The following is a 15,365-nucleotide window of genomic DNA, read 5'->3' as shown; positions in this document are numbered from 1 at the left end:
CACACACACACACATACACACACACACACTTCGGCACACATGTTTGTTTTCTCCTATATTATTCTTTATACAACAAAAAAAGTCCAAAGAAAAAAAAGGGGGAGGGGGGACAGCTTTAACACCAGGCTCATCTTTACTCTTAACAATGTTAAATTGTGGCAGGAAAATTTAAAGAAAGAAAGAAACTATATCCTAAAAAATTGGAGTGCAGTAACCACCATATTGACGAATAATGACAAGTTGTGTTAACTCACGCATATCATAAACTAAACTCCCATGTATTTGAGTTTTAAAGGACATAGGACTGAACTAAGTCAACTTTGATTAAAACATGAGTTTAATTTCCAAGGATCTCTGTTGATAACAGCGATCAGTTGTCCGAAACACAGCCATGACCCAATTGGATTAGCGAAACACCCTTACCCATTTGTCCTTGTTATTACTCTTATTGGATTAAACGAGCCAATCAGAATTGATGTTCAGGTTTCCAGGAAGGCTGTCACTTCCTCATTATGATGATAATTGGATGGTTAGTAATTAGAAAGCAGATGTTATATCCTGTGTCTCCTTGTGTCTCTTTTAGTTACATTTCTTCATTTGTTTCCCTCCATTTTCTGCCTTTCGTCTTTCTCCCTTTCAGCCCCTCCTCTTCTCCCTCTCATTCTCTCTGAACTTGGGGTGAAAAGGACATTGTTGAATATTGTTTCACTCTGCTGATGGGGGAATGTCTCTCACTTCTCTTTCTGTCTCTCTATCGCTCTTGAGAAGACCTCCCAACCAGGCCTCAGAGTTTCCCAGACCACTTTACAACTGCGGCACAATCCACCCCATTGTCCAGTTGTTTTTCTGTGTGTCTCTGGACTCATCGAGTCTCTGCTTGTTTGTTAGGCATGAAGGGGATACTAAGAAATACCTTGCCTCTCATAGACTCCTCCCCCCCCCCCCCCCTTTTCCCCTCTCTCCTTTTTCTCTCTTGACCCTATCTTGTTCTGAGCTTCTAGTGTTTCTGATGTGTTCACCCGTTGCTGCATTGAACAGTTCTAGTCACAGCTTTGATCTTGATCATGGACAAAAAGTTGAGTTACAACCCATAATGTGTTGCAGAACCATAGGACAAGAGTATGATATGCTTTCATGTGTCTGGACCCCGGGGTGAGGGAGGAAGTTTTTCTTTCAGGTCCCAGCCAGTGAATTTCCAACAGGTTGTTGCGGTATGCTGGGGTTCATCTGATGTTAAGTGATACTGTGCTCATGTGGAGTGAAGGAGGTTTGCTACAAGTTGTGAGATGTACACACATACACATTGTGCACAGTGGCACAATAACACCCAGGAAGTGAAGCTTTCCCTTCGGTTGATTACTCATTCTGTACTTCGAAAATGTCCATCACATCTTGCTTGCTTTTTTTAAGGGCTAGTGATGGTTTGACTTCACTTTATGGCAGTTAACTCATCACCAAAAATGTAGGAAACACATCAAGGAATGTTACATTATTATTTATGTCTGTCTAAAGAACAAGAAAATGGACCGCGGTTCCTACATTTCAACAGTTGCAGCTTTGAAATGTTAACATCTGGCAGCAGCCTAATGACCATCTGCCATTTCTGTGCTGCTACAAGCTTCTTCTTTTTTTTTCCAGGAATTCACAAAGTTCTATTGGAAAGTTAAATGATAATTAAATGTTGTTTTTGCATGCATGCAAAGTTCTATCTCCCAATTACATAAACTTTGAAAGACAACACGATGAGTGTGTGCAAAAATTTAGCTCATGTCAAATCCTTGGATATCAAATGGAACGCACCATAAATTGTTATGATGATTTATGAATCTGTGGAAACAGGACGCAGCTCATATTACTGCAACAGGCAGTGGTTTGACATTTAAATAAAGCAGTGAGGCTGCTGCGGTCAAGTTAGTGAAAAGATGGACACGTTTACCTTCAGCTCCATTCACTACTAAAGTTGCGAATACACTTTATGTTTTCAGTGAAACTAAATGAACATAAGTCATTGAAGAGCAGTTATAGGTTCAAAGTTGCTTGTGCATAGGTATAGTGCAAACCATTGCTTTTTCTTACCACAAAAACTGAAATCATGTGCATATGTCTGTGTGTCCGTGTCCCTCTTTAAAAGTCCTTTCATATGAATCCATGACCATACATAGTTTTTACAATCCCCCATCTCCCTGTTTCAAGCACTATTTCAGAACTCCTCTTCATGCACCAAATTAGTGGCTATTGAGGGATCGTAATTTTGTCAGCAATTTGTATCCTGTGGTCATGCACGGAGCAAAATGTCCCCAGCTTGAAACTATTACATCTTGCTGAGGGGGAACCTTATTGGCTCAAGATGTGAAATGATGGGGACTATTTGAATCGGATATGGTATTATCAGTAATGGATTTCATGATGTTTCAGGAACTTAGCCACTATACTATAAGTGGTTATGTATGATACTGCCATTACTGTATGTCATCTTTAGTTTGAAGAATGTCAGCTAGTATAGATGGACATGGCCCATCCATGTACTTACTCATTATGGAGAAAATGCAATGCCAGTGTGATCAGTCTGTCTTTATAGCTGTTGATATTGGTTTGCACCAGGGGTGTTGAAATTAATCATTGCATCCATGTATCGCGATGTGGACGTGGATGATTCTGCATCGATGCAGTGACAGACCATAATCGATTATTGCCTACTGATGTTGCTTGTTGATTTTTCAGTTGCTACTTTTTTTTGGTTTTGCCTTGGGTCTGTTGTCTGCTGTGTTCAGACTCCGCTACATTCAGGAAGGGTCTTTTTTAAGAGCAGATGCAATAAAAATGGGAGTTCATATATATCTGATTGCTTGAATTTGTTGATGTAAACCATGTGTAGCAATATATAATAAATTTGAGGAGGTGATGCATTGTGATGCATCGGGATATCGAATCGTATCGAATGGTTGACAGGATAATCGTAATCAATTGAACCGTGAGATTCACACCCCTAGTTTGCACCATTTAACATAACTTTTGGCTTTATTTGAAGATGCCATTTTCTTTTTCTTTCATTTAAGCAGACAAAAGTAATACCTGTAAATATTTCCTTAACAGAAAATGCAATATTGATCTAATAATTGCGATTTACACACATTTATGTATTTACTTGCAGATTTTCTTCAGTCTTCTGGGACAGCTTTTTATTTTTAGTATTTAAAATTAAGATTGAAATATGATAATAGGAATCCTTGTATTTAATTGCATATTGGAGAGACGTTACTATTTGTAAGAAAGTAGGACTCCATTGTTTCTAATCTGATAAGAGATAATATAGTAAGATTATAAATTTCAACTTTATTACTTTACTTCAGTTGATGTGTAACAGGCACGGTGAGAGAGTGAATGCAATGGAAAAGGAACTGCAATGATGAAATTTCAAAGGTCTTGATGGACATTCAGCACTGCGATGTTTCTTAGTTTGTTGATCCTTTAAGTACTCGTTTAAGTACTTACCATATTACCGTATACTTTCATCTGCTCTCCACTGTCCTCTTTTTATCCTCCTGTGGTCATATTTATCTTATTCTCTGCTGGCTTTGTATTTTTTCTCTCTCTTCTTTTATACAGGTACTCTGTATTATGCGCTCTCACACATTCACAGTCACACCATCACCATCATACCCTGTTACACACATGGCATATTTGCAAATTTTTGTGTACACACGAACACACTTACATGCACAGGGGAATGTAATCATGTTAGTTTCCTGTACTGGTCAGTTTGTAATTTGTGATATCCAGGTGGATTAATCATATTTCACAGAACTTTATTGACAAAGACAGATAGGAGACCCTGAAAGGTGTTTAGTTTCATTCAAATGTGAACTGTATGAGCAAGCATCGGGGGGGGAGAGAGAGAGAGAGAGAGTGTGAGTGAATGTGTGTATGTGTGTATGTGTGTGTGTGTGTGTGTGTGTGTGTGTGTGTGTGTGTGTGTGTGTGTGTGTGTGTGTGTGTGTGTGTGCACTCTAAAGTAGGGCCCATTATTCTCGGCAGATGCTGACCTACAGCATACCCGTTCTCTTGAGGGCAGCACTTGTCTCTCTGCCTTTTTTCTTCTCTTCCTCTCTCTTCTCCCTCCTCCCCTCCATTACTTTTCTTTGTTGTCCCTCTCTTCTCATTTTCTGCCCCTTTCTTCCTCCGCCTCCCTTCATGTTTTCCTTCTCAGCTTCACAATACATCCATCTGGGAGGTTCAATCTTTCTTACTTGTAGCACTTTATTTCATTCATTTCTTCAGGTTTCAAATGTAAAATCCCTTTCCCTCCACCTTACTGTCTTGTCCTTATCATCACCCCTCAACTTTTTCCCCTTTGTCTTCTATTTTATTTACTTATTCTTTTCTGAGATGGCTTGCATTGTGGGATTGTTAGCAAAAAGTAGTGTACATGCCATAGACACAACCTGTACTTCAGACTCTCAAATTAAATGGCAGATAATAAAAGCAGTGCACTATAGGGAGACACAGTCCTTGTATCTTTCCTTCCTACTCTTCCTCCTCTTCTGTCTGTCTCAGCTTTCTGCGGTCACACCTTTGTCCTCTGTTTAGGCTAACTTCTTATCCTCTTTACATTCATCTCCCTTCTCTCTGTCCTTTGCTCTTTGGTTGTTCCAAGGAAAACATGATGAACAATGTATTCTTAAGTGGCCTGGAAACTCCTTGTTGGCCAGTCGTTTTAACACAAATTTGCCCCTACTGTGAAGTCCTAATTACATCTTTGGGACATAGTCCAAAATGCAAAATTAGAATACAGATTTTAAAAACTAAACAAAGGATTGCATCTTCATTAAAGTAAGTTAGCTGAATAATTCCCAGTAAATTACTGTCTGATCTGTATTTGTTGCACACTCTTAACCCTCCATTCAACCTGTCTTACCAACAATATTTACTCAACTGTGCTTGATATTCAGGTTTTATTTCATTCAGCTGCCCTCTTGTTAATGTAGGTCACTAAACCACAGCAACTCATTCAAAGTGAGGTGTGACAAGCTAGGAGCTTCTTCTCGTCAGGTCCGTACAAAGCCTTAAACATATACCCGGTACATAATTTGAAGTCTTTTTTTATAATAAGGGTTGACATAAACAACCAATACTTCAAAATGAGGTTGCACCAATTTCAACAAAGTAATGCTCCATCTCACTGTAGCAAACGTTAACATGCCTTAACTTAAAATGGCATAACTAGCTTAATAGATACCTTGTTCTTAAAGGCAAGTATTATTTCCTCAGCTGACTTGTTTATTATGTGTGGTTACAAGTTCCGTGAGAAAAATACCCATTGACTGGAAAATCAACTGCATGGAAGCAAGGGTAGAGTTCAGAGTTTAGATTAACAATAGCAGCTCTGTCCTGCTCCTTAATTTGGTTATGGGAAGTTAACAACTCAGTAACTCAAGTCACAATTATACTCACACAAATACTGTTGAAAATACAAACATTAAAGTAAACCTATTTCTATGTTTTTCTATATTAAGCATCCAATCCCAGGGTTATGATAGAATAAGTAACAGTGTAAATGTTTGTAATAAAACTTTACCCCTGTTATAATATTAGCTCTACCCTATAATATATGGACAATGCTGTTCCTTCATTTCCATGTCTCCTATGGGCCATCCGTTTTCAACCAATACACATGTATAGCGTTACAATTATTCTACGCTAGCTAGCTACAGCTGCTTTTGTTCACTTCTAGGTGAAAATACAGGCCTATTGTTTCAAAAATGAGTGTGAATTTTGAACGATAAACTTTACACCATTGTAAAGTCTATTATGTTCCGTGCGAGAATGGAAAGCAAAGCAACAGCAACTAGGGGGGCGGGCTTAGTGAATGGTCAGTTGCTGCTTTCCCAAAAAACGTAAGGGTATTTGTGCCAGGCCTATTGTAACATAAAAATCAGCTGATTTAAACCCACGTCAGTCATGTGAAAAATAAAACATTAAGTTAGCTTCCACTGCAGTTGCAGGGTTACCAATGGTCCAGTCCTACACCAAATGGTTGTTAACTTTACCAAATGGTGACAAGGGTTTGAATGTTATGTCTATGTATTTGGTATGCCCCCTAATCCTGGTTGATAATACCCTTCCTTAGCCTTTGACCCCATCTTCTGTGTTGGTGGGAACTGATGGAGTATCATGTGACTTTAAGGGGTCAGGAGTCTAGTGATGATTAGGGCTCTCGAACACACACACACACACACAAGCACCAATGCAAACCACATTGACAGCTGAACCAACAAAATACCATCTCTGACATACACACACAGTATGTAACCGCTTAACCATAAGTAGGAAAACAGCTTAGTATCTTATTGGGCTTCTCCTAATAAAACACGCTCTCTGCTGCTTCAGGCGTCACTCTTAGTGACTCAGCCCTGTTCTGTTAAGAGTTTGTTTTTTCACTAGTCACAGTTAATACAGTTCCAGATGCCATATAGAGTACTGTACCCATGCATTGTGCTCACACAGAAGCTTTGTGTGGTTTAACTCAGTCAAACAAACTGCCAATCATGCTGAAAGCCTTCTCTCTCTGCTTGATGCTTTAAAATATTGGTTGACTGCATGTCTGATGCCTCTCAAAAACCAATAATGTATGATTATATTTTTAAAGTTATATCTTTTTTGCACATGTACTCTTCTTCTGTGGCACCACTATCAAACATTGGAACACAGGGTGTTATGCCCTCATGTTGGCATTTGTGTTTCTCTTTGTGGACACATCGTAGTAAACATGGTAGTAACAGACAATGCATGACAAAAACTTCGTAATTACCACACAAGATCCTCCCAAAGGATCAGATGATATAAATGGAATTTAAAGCACTTTGCAGCATAAATGTGCATAGTCATAAGCAGCACCTGATTTTCTTACAAGTCATTTCATGTTTTAAAGTTCTACTTTATAGTGTTCATAATGCTACCACATAAGTAAATATGAAATATTTGCTTAACTGTCTTTGTTAATATGTAATATTTTTATTAGGCAGCTCAAGGGCCCCATTTTATGTATTTTTTTATTCAACACACAAATGTGTTATTGGTCGTTCTATTCGATTTTGGTCACGTCTTCTTTCTTTCCTTGATCAATCTTGTTTTAATTTTTTTTTAAAGGATTAGTTAGTAGGATTGATGTACTAAACTTGTGAATTTACTAAGCAGTTCAAAACCAATAATAGATGTAATTTGCAAAAGAAAAACAAGATGTGACGTAGGTTTTATTTTAATTACAGTACAATCTTCCTACAAATAGACTTTCCCCTCTGATCCTACCCTTCCTTAGATAGAAAATCAAATATTTCTCCACCCTTCATTATTTCTCACTTAAGCTTTTATTGCATCATTGTTTGGACTGTGATGCATCTGTGATTAAAGCTTCATAATGAAGTATCACATTAAGAAGATGGAACTGAGTTAAACTCAGTTTAACTCCAGGGACATTACATCACAGCAGCTCCATTTTCACCACAGCTCACCAAATGACATTACGACAGCAGTTGTGGAACAATTTGAGCTATTAATCTGTTTTATTACCACGCTGTCAAAATATCGTGACTCTCATTGACAAAGAATCTGATGCTGTTGAATACAATTTGAATATATGAAGTGTTTTCCCAACCTCAAACCTAAAATCAGTTTTAAATGGATATCAGCACAAGGTAAGGACTCGGCTCCAAAGACTCATAAAGATATAACTGAATTAAAGCTGCAGTAGTTTATCTCCTCTTCTTTCCACCGCTCCTCTTTCACTCACTTTGAATAATTCTTACTTCCCCCTCTCCTCTCTTTCTCACCTTCTATAACCCTCCCTCTCATTTCAAACTTGTCTTCTCTTCTCATTTTGAGGCGGTGTTGTTTGTGTTTTTGCTTTAGTGTTTGGTTTTATTGAGACAATCCATCTGCGATGCGGCTGTCATTGGTTCTCAGGAGTTTTTTAATGTGTTGTGTCACACAACGCGACGTCTTGTCTCTCTTTCTTAAAGGTATTTGTGTCTCTGAGATAGGCTGGGATGATCCATGGCTGTGTGTGTGTGTGTGTGTGTGTGTGTGTGTGTGTGTGTGTGTGTGTGTGTGTTTTTCCACTGGTATAACAGCTGTATCCAGCCCTTTTAGAAAGAGTAACTGAAAATGTGTGTGTATGTATGAGAAAGAGGGGCAGGTGCAGAAGACATATAACAACTCCTTGTTTCCTCCAAAATCCATCAGAAGTCTCTTAAAAACCAGGGAATTACAAAGGCTCACATTACTCTCAATTACTGTCAGACCTGGAGAGATTTCTTTCCAATTATCCTTTCAAATATCTAACCTATGTACTCTGAGTGCACTATCTACATTCAGTCATCCCTAAACAGTTATTTCATAGTTGAATTTCACTTCAAACCGGCTTTTCTGTTCAGCTCGGAAAGTTTTTAATTATTTTGTTTTGCTTTGATTACTCTGTCAATTATGTTAAACTAGTTGTTGCATATGCCAGGAATCAGTCCTCATTCATTACATCTGTTTCTATCGTTCTCTCTGTGTCTCTCTCACACACACTCACACACACATATTATGCACACACATACACACAGACCAGCCTCCTCATTTGGTCTTAACTCCTCTCCAGCTGTGTGCCAATTTGCCTCCTCCAGAGTACGTGGGGTTCGGGAGGGGGTGATTAGGAGCTAGCACTGCATTTAAGCTAAGGTTTGCTCTGTGTGCGTGCGTGCGTGCGTGCGTGCGTGCGTGTGTGGGTGTGTGTGCGTGTGTGTGTGCGTGCGTGCGTGCGTGCGTGTGTGCGTGTGTGTGTGTGTGTGTGCCAATAATGGGTTCCATCCTCATTACCCCATAATCCCCAGCTGCTGTGCAGTGCTGACTGGGTTCCTAGAGGGAGAATTCCAAACTTGCCACCGGATTTACAGTGGATTCCCTAAAGATTCCCACTGGATTTCCACCCCATTCCCAATATGGCATCTCTCCGAAGAACTAATGATTATTTTTTACATCTGTCGAGTAACCTTTTTGAACTAATTTATTAATCCTTTAGTCTAAAAAAAGAAAGTGATAGTAAAAATGCCCATCACATTTTCGAAACCAAAGGTCACTTTTTTAATTTTGATCTGTCAAACAGCAAAAGACCACTTAATCAACTTATTGTTTCGTCACTTGAACAGTGTGCGGATTGTACTTTTGCTTCTTTCTTTTTTTGCTTTAAATATTTCCATCTTTATCCACCACCTGTTAAACCCCAATCTACCCAGAGATCTAACTAACAATATTTTCCATATGTTTCCCGCTTGATTTCCAGTAGATCCCTGTTACATTGCCAGACGCTTGGAGATAGGGCATCACAAAGAAATCTAAGCAGGGCACAAGCAACAATTAAGCCCAAATTGGTCAGAGCTATATTAGCTAGTATATCAGTTTATATCTGTAACCAACATAAGATCACAGAGGTGAAATAAAAGCCTGGTAATGAGGAAGAATCAAATTTTCCATGTTTTTTTTGGGTGTCTCTCAAATTGTCTTAGAATACTAGTAGCCTCTTATACTCATCGCATTTCATTCTTCTTTACTCTACATGTCCCTTCTCATTTTTCATTTCACTCTTTCCATATCGTACTTCTGTCTTTCTACATTTATTCTCCTTCCAATCTTAAACTTGTGTTATCTATCTTATGGCCCACTGGCCTTTTCTGCTTCATCTAATTTTCACTCCCAGTTAAATTATAAAAAAAATAAAAAAATCTTGAATCCAAATAAGTGATTGAAAGCCTAGGAATGACAATAAATCAATAAATGGTGCGTTTTAAACAGTTTATAGATAAGTAAAGCATGTTTTCACACAAGCTGGTGATGCCTCTTAATTACATGTACATTTTAGAGGTGAATTTTTTTTTCTTCCTGCCTGCAGCTCCTTTCTTGTATTTTCCTCACCTCTTGTTATCCTTAATTTTCATCTGCATTTCTCCCTCATACCCACCCTTCCCTTCCTCTCCTTACTTTTTTAGCTTATCTCTCTGTTTCCCTCTCTGTCCTGCCTGCCTTTCTCACCTCCTCATCACCTCTCCACTGCTCTTATCTCTGCCTTGGTGACATTATCGGTGCCAGGGCCCAAATTCTGAGTGACAGATTGACTGAGTGATATGGGCACAGGTATACAGGCTCAGAGATGAATAGCAAGCCATGCAGATTAGCTGGCAGGCAGACTTGTAGTCATAAAACCTCTAAAAGGTTTCTGACTGAGAGGCAGTCAGACACATGGATGGACGGGGCAGCTGGCAGACTTACGCACTGGTCGGCTTACCAGCAGAAGAGAAGCAGACATAACGGCTGTGGCTATCAAGAAGGGAGACATTTAAGACATGTAGCTGATACGCGTACCCAGAGTGACTTACAATAAGTGTAGCAGAATAAGTCGAAAACCAGACAGATGACAGATAGGTTGACAGATGAGAGAAGCAGAAATGTAACGTGTGTGTAAGCTCTCGCGCACACACACACACACACACACACACACACACACACACACACACACACGCACACACACTCTCTCTCTCTCTCTCAGCGGATTTGGAGCCAGGAAGGGCAGAAGCAGACATCCCAAACATGATGGGCATGTAGTTAGTTATACACTTTCCACTGCTGACCACCCAAATTGACACACAGGCGTCAGTATGGAGACCACCAACACTGTGTGTGTGTGTGTGTGTGTGTGTGTGTGTGTGTGTGTGTGTGTGTGTGTGTGTGTGTGTGTGCACGTGCGTGCGCTGTGTGCAAGTATTTACATATATACATACATACATATAAGATTAAAGCTAAATTTGAAAAAAATCCGATATAAAGAAGGGACAAGAGCAGGAAATTTTGTAGGTGGGTAGATTGAGAAAGAAAAAGAAACAAATGTTTATGATGAGACTAGACAGAAAGACAGAGAGATAAAATGTAATGCCTCATAATGTTTGCTATGTGGACGACACATGTTTGTGTACTTGTTTTCCACTGGGCGCAAGACATTGGTATCTATTAACAGGACTGTACTGGATTACCACAGCTGTGTGTGTGTGTGTGTGTGTGTGTGTGTGTGCGTGCGCGTGCGCGTGTGCGTGCGCGTGTGCGTGCGCGCGTGCATGCATGCGTGCGTGCGTGCGCGCCTGCCTCCCCCTCTCTATCTCTCTGGTCCAAAACAAATTGTTTTCAGCAGGTTTTCATGAATATTTAAGCCATTTAGTCAGCAGAGAAACTGGCAATATGTGCAGCATTAGTATTTGCTAATGATAAGTTCTTATTAAAAGACAAGAAAGGAACATCACTCTCTAACATGATGTTGTCGGTGCCAGCACACATTGGTAGGGATAAAGGCCCGGACTGCATTTTGTACGAGTTTAGCAATGGGAAACTTTGGTTAAGGGAGTGAATGGATCTGTACTGACACATGGCTGTTTGTTTGTTGCAAGCCAAATAAAACCAGATTTTAATTTTCATAGAAAATAGAAAAGTCACGTGTTAAACTTCTTAAAACTTGGTGTTTTTTTACTCCATCATTTGTTTCAAAATTGTGTCTTCCTCTTTTCCAGACGAGGTCCGTTGGATCCAGCTGACTACCCCATGCAGCACTGGTCAGGTCATTACCCCGGACCTCCTCAGGCCCCACAGGGATACCCTCAGTCCCCGTCCTACCCTAACCCCAATTCCCAGTCTGCCCAATCTTACTCCAGCTACCCACCTGGTCAGCCATATGCACGGCCAGGTGACCCTCGGAGTGTTGACCCTGGGTACTACCCCCACCCAAGGTAATTAAATGCAATGTTTCTTTATAATACTTTTCACAGAGGTTATACTGACATGAGTCAGACATAGAAATTAGTCTGAAAGTAAGGCCTGACTTCTCAACTCCTGTCTTTAATTTTTTATATTAACTTTGCTCATTTGCTCAATTCAGTTTTTATTACACTGATAAGTCATTAATTCAGTCTTTTATTGTGAAAGAGCACACTTGTCCTCACCTGTTCTTTCTCATATTGTGATAATGGTTGAGTTGTTGTTCTCTGCCCCAAGCTCCCAGCAGAGAGGCCCCTTGCGGCAGGATGTGCCCCCGTCTCCTACCCCGCCACTTCGTGGACTACGGTACGACACATTGACACGTGGAACCAGGGGTGGAGGTTACAGGTAGGGGCGATTTGTGGATAAAGATGATTTCAGGTAAATTTCGAAATCTGAGAGATCCTCCTGTTTGTAGAAATGACTTACTTCATCAATTTTAACACCTGAAGAGTTTTGTGACGTTTTAAAATGTACTAATAGGAGAGAAACAGCATCTCAACGTGCAAAATGACTTAATATGTCTATAATTACAAGCATCATTTTGGAATATAATTGCACAGCAGTACATTTAAGTAAGACCACAAAAATACACAGAGTACGTGTTTGATTGGTTACAGGCACCTGGTGGATCCCAGTCCAGACCAATATGGCTATACTGGGGAGGGAGGAAGACAGCAACAGCAACACCAAACCAACCCAAGACAGAAGAATGCCATGACTGCAGCTGTGTAAACCAATCAGGTCCAGAGATGAAAATGAGCAGAATGCTAACTGCTTTGCATTGTGCAGCTCTTCTGTTTGCGGTACTCCAATGAAATAGAGTTGAAACCTCTTAATGGCATGATTTGAATCACCATCATTATCAAACGCAGTCTACGCTGTTTGAAGTATATGGTAATACACAGACAAGCAAGGTAAAGGAGGTTAATTATAGAGTGGCCCAGCATGATGCATAATGGCTGGTTGTTTGAAGTAATTTGAATCGCTTCTTGCAGTATAACATTAGCAGGCTTTTTACTTTTCACTATACTCTGATTAAGTCGTCTCTTTCACGAATCAGTCCGAGCCACAAAGGTAGTATTTCTATGTGATAAAGCCAAATTTATTCTTGAGACTGAAGCAGGTTGTGTAAGAAGTGATCATAAGGCTTTAAGTCTCCGCTTGAGGGTGAGTTGAGATGTAGAAGATGATGGAAAATGTTTCTGCATTTCAAAACTGTGAATATCAACAACATGATATATGTTAGTATGTTAGTAACAGCTGCTGAAACAAAAAATCATCCTAACTCTGACGATATATGCATCCATGCAAGATTAACAATGAGAAATCTACACGGCATTTAAAATGTGGGCGTCAGTTACAGTATGTTATTAAATGAAGAGCATTTTGAGGCCTATTAACTTATTTTGCCAAACAGGGAGAACGCCACTATACCAGCCTATATTCAAGTATAGATGTACTTGTGACAAGTCTGATGTATCACATACAGTATTGTTTAGTCAATGAATTATGGAAACAGTTGAATAATTGAAGTGCTCTATAAAGCACAATAGAGCACTGTATGAATTATATTTACGTGTGATAATGTTTTTAATAATGCTATGACTGCCTTTCATTTATATCTGAAATATTTCCCCCAGTAGGGATGAGTTTAAACCTATTTTTTAGTACAGGACTAGGTATAATCTGAGTCTGAAACCACTTATGAATGGCTCTGTTCCTGCTTTAAAATGATCCTGGGATAACAACATGTTTAACCACTTTTGTAGAAGTACTGAATCTCAAATTTACATTTATTGATATTCATTTAACATCATATCCCCATTATTGGACTTACATTTGTCTTTGAATAGTTAACCTTATTTAAAGTGACTTAAATGTATGGATTTTTCACAGTCATCAGTACTCAATCCGTAGTACAGCCTGTGTTTATTGAATCATTCCAGAGTGGTTGGAGTTTTTGCTCACTTTTTGGTTTTCCATCAAACATCCTATTCAGAGATAAATAATCTATTGCTTTAAACAGCAAGCTGAAAATCACTTTCATCAGAGTGCTAATATCAACCTATGAGCTTTGACATACTGGAAGAAGCTCTGGGAAGAACAATGTGACCATTTTAGTAATAACACTGCAACCTCCTGTCAAATTGCAACCCAGTCGAGAGCAAGGCAATACACACACCGACGATTTGACACTTCACTTTACACCGTTAAAGCTTTTTATTTCTGCTTTCTCTTTTAATGAGAGTAACACAATAGTTTTCTGGGAAGGGCACATATGTGATAATGGTGCTTTAACATGATAGACAGCGCTGTGAAATAAATTGGGGAATTGCGAGAAATTGGCAAAAACTCCAATGATGGTGGAATAGTTCTTTGTTCCATACAGTTCAGCCAAACCACTACAATGGGCGATTGTGTCACCATTTGCAGGCTTTATGTGCCGGAGCAGAGTAAAGTGTTTATGCCTTGGAGGTGTCCATATTGGGTAAACCAGACAGAAAAGCCAAGCATTTAACTGCCCTGTTGCAGAGCTCATTTTCACTCCGTATTACATAGCGGCCTCTTTCTTTCTCTGCGTTGTCTGTGTATGCCATGTACTGTAAATTGTATGCGATAGATGTTCGTGGCACATCTCTGTGACCTCGTGGTGTAGGCTTCACCGTGGGGTGAAGTGTTCACAAGTCCTGTTGAAACATGAGTTCAGCTTCAGAGTGCTCTTCTCAGTGCTGCGCCACAGTGTACAGTATATCCATTTAGCCACTTGCTAAACCATCAATTGAGTTTAACTAAGAGTTAGAGTGCAGCTCAGCATTTCCGTATTTCATTCTACAAAGCTCAGCAGTATTATTTTCAATGGAGATTAAATGTTTAAATTGACATTTCAGGATTAGATGAATTGCATTTCTGTTAATTTGACTGAGGATGAAATCCCACTGAAGTGAATGTGAAAAGAATGAAGAAATTGGACTAATGCCCAAATTACGTAGATGTTTTATCTCAAAACCATCTCATTTGCTTGTTTGTTTGACAGATGTGGATCTTGACTGGAAAGAGGAAAGTAGGAGAGTTAGAGGGGTAAAGATTACAGAAAAACAGAGAAAGAAGGAATGAGAGAAATAGAAAAGATAGGAAGGAATAATGAAAAGGACGTAGAGAAGGAAAAGGGATTAAAGAAAGAAGCAATAGACTTAAAGTGTGCATGGAGGGAGGTGGAAAAGATGGTAAGAACACATGCAGTGCAAGGCCAAATCCTTTATGGTTCACAATGGTTTGATTCAGAGAGTATTCAAAGAAGAACAGAGCAGAGGAAAGAGTGAAAGTTCTTAAATAGTAGGGAGGCAGTTGTTCTGCAGTAGGATGAGGGTTACCGGAGTGGGCTTTATATTGACTGAATGTAACTTTTGGAATTACTTAGAAATGTGTGTCTTTTTATATTGTTATCACTTTTTAGCACCAGTATGGAAATCAAACTGTCAAGGTATTACTGAAAGTACAATAATTAGGATATTGGCCTGGTGGTCAAGTAT

At 39.4% G+C, this 15,365-nt stretch overlaps 1 protein-coding gene across 8 annotated transcripts in view; it reads left to right on the top strand.

The window, feature by feature from the left end:
* Positions 1-15,365, top strand: part of LOC144525055 (partitioning defective 3 homolog B-like) — a 238,559-nt gene that overhangs the window by 221,911 nt on the left and 1,283 nt on the right. For 7 of the 8 annotated variants that reach the window (XM_078261533.1, XM_078261531.1, XM_078261530.1 and 4 more), the window contains 3 exons: positions 11,589-11,804; positions 12,070-12,180; positions 12,453-15,365. The exon at positions 12,453-15,365 is cut by the window's right edge and continues 1,283 nt beyond it. In XM_078261533.1, coding sequence (XP_078117659.1) covers positions 11,589-11,804; positions 12,070-12,180; positions 12,453-12,567 — 442 coding nt within the window. In that variant the 3' untranslated portion in view covers positions 12,568-15,365. Of the gene's footprint in view, positions 1-11,588; positions 11,805-12,069; positions 12,214-12,452 lie in introns of all 8 variants that reach the window. The other variant, XM_078261534.1, reaches the window with a different exon arrangement.

Source organism: Sander vitreus, chromosome 11 (assembly GCF_031162955.1).
Source record: "Sander vitreus isolate 19-12246 chromosome 11, sanVit1, whole genome shotgun sequence".
NCBI lineage: Eukaryota > Metazoa > Chordata > Actinopteri > Perciformes > Percidae > Sander > Sander vitreus.
This window is presented reverse-complemented; position numbering and strand designations above follow the sequence as displayed.